The 3,974-nt window shown below is 48.5% G+C and overlaps 1 protein-coding gene across 1 annotated transcript in view; it reads right to left on the bottom strand.

The window, feature by feature from the left end:
* Positions 1-133: 133 nt before the first annotated feature.
* Positions 134-3,974, bottom strand: part of EIF3I (eukaryotic translation initiation factor 3 subunit I) — a 4,330-nt gene continuing 489 nt past the window's right edge. The window contains exons 3-10 of the mRNA XM_010170085.1: positions 3,102-3,167; positions 2,596-2,745; positions 2,368-2,495; positions 1,975-2,085; positions 1,480-1,569; positions 1,072-1,145; positions 866-958; positions 134-547 (exon numbers count right to left, since the gene is read on the bottom strand). Coding sequence (XP_010168387.1) covers positions 466-547; positions 866-958; positions 1,072-1,145; positions 1,480-1,569; positions 1,975-2,085; positions 2,368-2,495; positions 2,596-2,745; positions 3,102-3,167 — 794 coding nt within the window. The 3' untranslated portion in view covers positions 134-465. The remainder of the gene's footprint in view (positions 548-865; positions 959-1,071; positions 1,146-1,479; positions 1,570-1,974; positions 2,086-2,367; positions 2,496-2,595; positions 2,746-3,101; positions 3,168-3,974) is intronic.

Below are 3,974 nucleotides of genomic sequence, written 5' to 3'. Positions count from 1 at the left end.
CAGGCGGAAGAGCACTGCTGTCTGCCCATGGGTGGGGAGCAAGGCAGCGCCAACAGAGCCGGGAAAGCAAAGCACTCGAGTTAATTTTGTTCCAGATAGAAAAAAAAAAAACCCAACCCAACCACAGTGTTGCTTTTCCTTGTGTTTATAAAAGATTTCTATTTATTTCTTGATGATTTTTTTTTCTCCCCTGATGTATAAATATGCCCAGCAGGGCAGGAAGTTAGCATCCCCAGGGGCAGGCAGGCAGCCAGCTCAACTCCCCTCCTCGCCTGCACGACCCGCTGTGAAAGCCCGTCCTGGCCTTTTGAGCCAGTTGGGTTTCTAGTTCCCCACCTTCACACAACCCCTGAGTTTGCTGCTCGCTGCTTCCCGCTGCCTCCTGTGGAACAGACTAACTTCAGGCCTTACAACAGTTCTGTGCAGGAGTCGATGAGGAAAGGGAAGAAGAGAGGAAGTCGTCCTTTAAGCTTCAAATTCAAACTCAAAATACTGAGGATCGAAGTAATGGATGCGAACGTAGCCGTCCTCACCCCCGCTGCTGTAGCTGCACAGGAGGAAAGACAAGGTCAAGTCACTGATGTTGTCAGGAGCTCACAGTGTCCTGGTTTACACCAGTACTGGAGTCTGTTCTCACAACTCCCTCCAAAAGGAGTCACAGGACAGAAAAAATATCATCAACGCAGCCAAAATGTGCAATAGAGCGTAAGTGTGAACCCCCCAGACAGCCTGAGGGCTGGAACGGGAGAATTAAGGAAGGTTTTGGGTCCGTTCCCACTGCAGAGCTGTGAGCCCAGCCATATCCTACCCAAAAGGCAGGTGAGGTTTGACTGGGGCACACTGCAAGACCCACAGAGATCCTCACCTCTTCCCATCGGGGTGAAAAGCAACGCTATTGATGGGACCGAAGTGACCCTTCACTCTGCCAAACTCTTCTTCAAAAGCCAAGTGGAAGAATCTGGGAGAAGGCAGAAGATTTAAATTATCACAAGAAGTGGGGAGCCTGGTAAGGGACACAATCAGGTTTTCCTCCAGGTGAGGACTCAACGCTGCCAGATGAAAAGGACCAACCTGGCCTCAAATTTGCCAATCCTGGTGGAGGTCGTGGTCACATCCATGGCCTCTTGTCCACCACCAAGCACAACCTGCAAAGAAAAGCCGCAACACTTCAGTGCTGCTCACACCAGCCAGGAGAGGAGGGAGCCAAGCCCTGGAGAAACCTCCTGCTAACCCAGCAGATCCCACAGACACATGAGCAGGCCTGACTCCAGCCCCAGAGAAGTTCCCACCTCCCAGACACACTTGTTTGATGATCAGAGGACACAAAGCCTTGTTCCCTGCACCAGACCACAGTAAAGTTCCCCTGACCCATCCCACAGTCATGTTTTTTAGCTGGACTGGTGACACTCTACGTTCCAGCTGCCTGGAACAACGCAGGAGTCACAGTAAGATCGTTACCATAAGTGAGCTCATTCTTACGTGATCAAAAATAGGGGAGAGTGCGGCAGAGTTCACCGGTCGCTCCGTCCGGAACGTCTTCAAATGCTCGAGTGTCGTGCAATCGAATAGCTAGGAGAGAAAAATGAGAGTTACTCTGCAAAAGGACTGGCAGCCCAATTAACTCCCACAGATCTGGCTGCTGGGCATCACTTGGGCAGATGTTAACTCTATGAGTCATTCCTGGGCACCCAAATCCCAAAAATATTTCCCCAAAATATTGGCCTAAGGTAAATCTCATCTCTGTCATCTTCCAGAGGTAATAAACTGCGGCCTTAATTTTGGCAATGTTGTTTCCAGTGCTTGGCTCTTAATTTAAGGTGGTGGTGCCTCCATTTTCTCACTGAACTTTCCTATTAAGCTTTGACTTTACACTCAAATTCCTAAGGAGCAAACCTCTGTGATAGCCACAGCTCTGAGCAGAGGTCTCGCAAGCAAATATCAACAGTCCACTGGACTCCTGATGGGAGGCCTCACCTTGGCTGTGTTGTCTTTGGAGGCTGTGATGAACATGGTCATGTCCCTGGAGGTCTGAATATCGTTGATTTGCTTGGTGTGCTCCTTGATGTTTGAAAGCTGCTCCCCTGACTGAAGGGTAGAGAAGGCAGTTTCAGCGTGCTGACAAGAGAAGTGAGCGCACACGCGACTTCTCCACCAAAAACAATTTAGAAGATGTCACTGTCAACAGCAGAACAGGCATTGGTACATCAACCTTACTCAAGGGAGCCACCTATTTTAACTACCCTTCCATGAGGCTGCTGGTTTGAGCCAAAAAGCCCATATTCTGCCCCATGCTCACAACAGGAACACTGCGATATCCTCCCCCAGACGCTGCTTCCCAAGGGAGACACTGCTCCTTATCAGACTGACCTTGGCACTGAACTGGTTCAGCTCCCCACTCTCATGTCCTGCGATGATGAACTCTCCCAGAGGGCCCCACACAGCACTAGTGATTTTAGAGTCACTGCAGGGGATTTTCATGTAAGGCTCGTTGTTCTCTGCAGGAAGGAAGGAGACAGACAGACAGACAGACACAGTGGCACCGGCGATCAACGCTTCCCCTATTCCCTGGTGCAGGCACTGGCCCGGATTCCTCACCAATCTGGCTGGAGTCCCGGAGGTCAAAGAAGCTCACAAAACACTGATAACCCATCTGCTTGTCTGTGGAAAACATGATGATGTTTCCTCCAAAGTCGAAGCCACACGTCCTCACTGCTGAGCTGGTCTTCACCAGAGCGAGCTGCTTTCCTGAACACAGAAACTGTCAGTCACTTCACTGGGTCTTTCACTGCGAAGTTAATGAAAACGAGCAGCCTAACAGCAGGGTCAGAGGGAGGATGAGAGCATCAGGCGTAGCTGACAAGCAGGTTTGGTGACCTGCAAGCACACTTTGACGTGAGTAAATTCACTAAATATTCACTAGAAACCAGGCACATACACAAACCCTCCCCTCCAGCAGTCCGAGTTTGGATTCAGATCTCTTTAAAGGGATGAACAAGAACATGTCACGCTGTCACCACATACTCTGAGCTCAGCAGACATCACAGCAGGACAGGGCTGTGACTCAAACACACTTATGTGGGAAGAGAAGAAAAGAGTCTTACCTGTTTCACAGTCCCAGAGCCGACAGCTGTTATCGGCAGAGCCGGTGAGCACATGTTGCGTGTCCCCTAGGTCACCAGTTAGGGAATACCAGCAGGTTCTCAGCCCCAAAAAGCTACTGTCTAGATACCCAGAGAATATTTATACACAAGATTAAAAAGCTGTATTACACAGAGATTGGGCAAGTTCCATTCCAGGACCAGCGATACTCCAGTACAGACACAGAGTCCAGGTGCTCCCACTATAAAACCCACAACTTTCCTCTTGAAATATTATAGAAAAAGGTTCCAGCTCCTGCATTAACACAACCTTTGCAGATTTTTGTCTCAGCTTCTGTGGTGGTTTCACTTGGCTGCAGCCAAACACAGAGGGAGAGACCCTCATTAATATATTGACCATGATGTTATAGGATATGGAATATCCCATTGGCATAGCCAAATGCCAGTTTAGCTTATTAGTTTAAATATTAATCACCCCCTCTATATCTAGCACTTGTAAATTTACAAAACACAAAGTCTTCAACTTCCAGCAACAAAAATAAACATTGGTATGTTATCAGTGTCTTTCTCACAACAAATCCCAGGCTGAAAGCAAAATACAGCACTGTTCTAGCTACTAAAAAGAAACCAATTGCTGTCCCAGCTAAAATCCAGGACAGCTAGAAAAAGACCTTGTGCAACGCAGACACCTTCCCTGAACTCCCAGGGTCACCACAGCAAAAGCAACGAAGCACAAATGAGAGCAGACGGGGCACACTACACGTTATTCCAAACAACAGGCTGGGAAGAAAAATACCCAAAAAATGAAGGAAGGGAAAGACAGCAGAAGAGTTAAATGTGCTGTATCAACCCCATGCTCCTATTTAAAAGGAAAGA

This window comes from Antrostomus carolinensis, unplaced genomic scaffold (genome assembly GCF_000700745.2).
Source record: "Antrostomus carolinensis isolate BGI_N321 unplaced genomic scaffold, ASM70074v2 scaffold19780, whole genome shotgun sequence".
Lineage (NCBI taxonomy): Eukaryota > Metazoa > Chordata > Aves > Caprimulgiformes > Caprimulgidae > Antrostomus > Antrostomus carolinensis.
The sequence above is the reverse complement of the archived record's forward strand: the minus strand, read 5'-3'. Positions and strand labels throughout refer to the sequence as shown.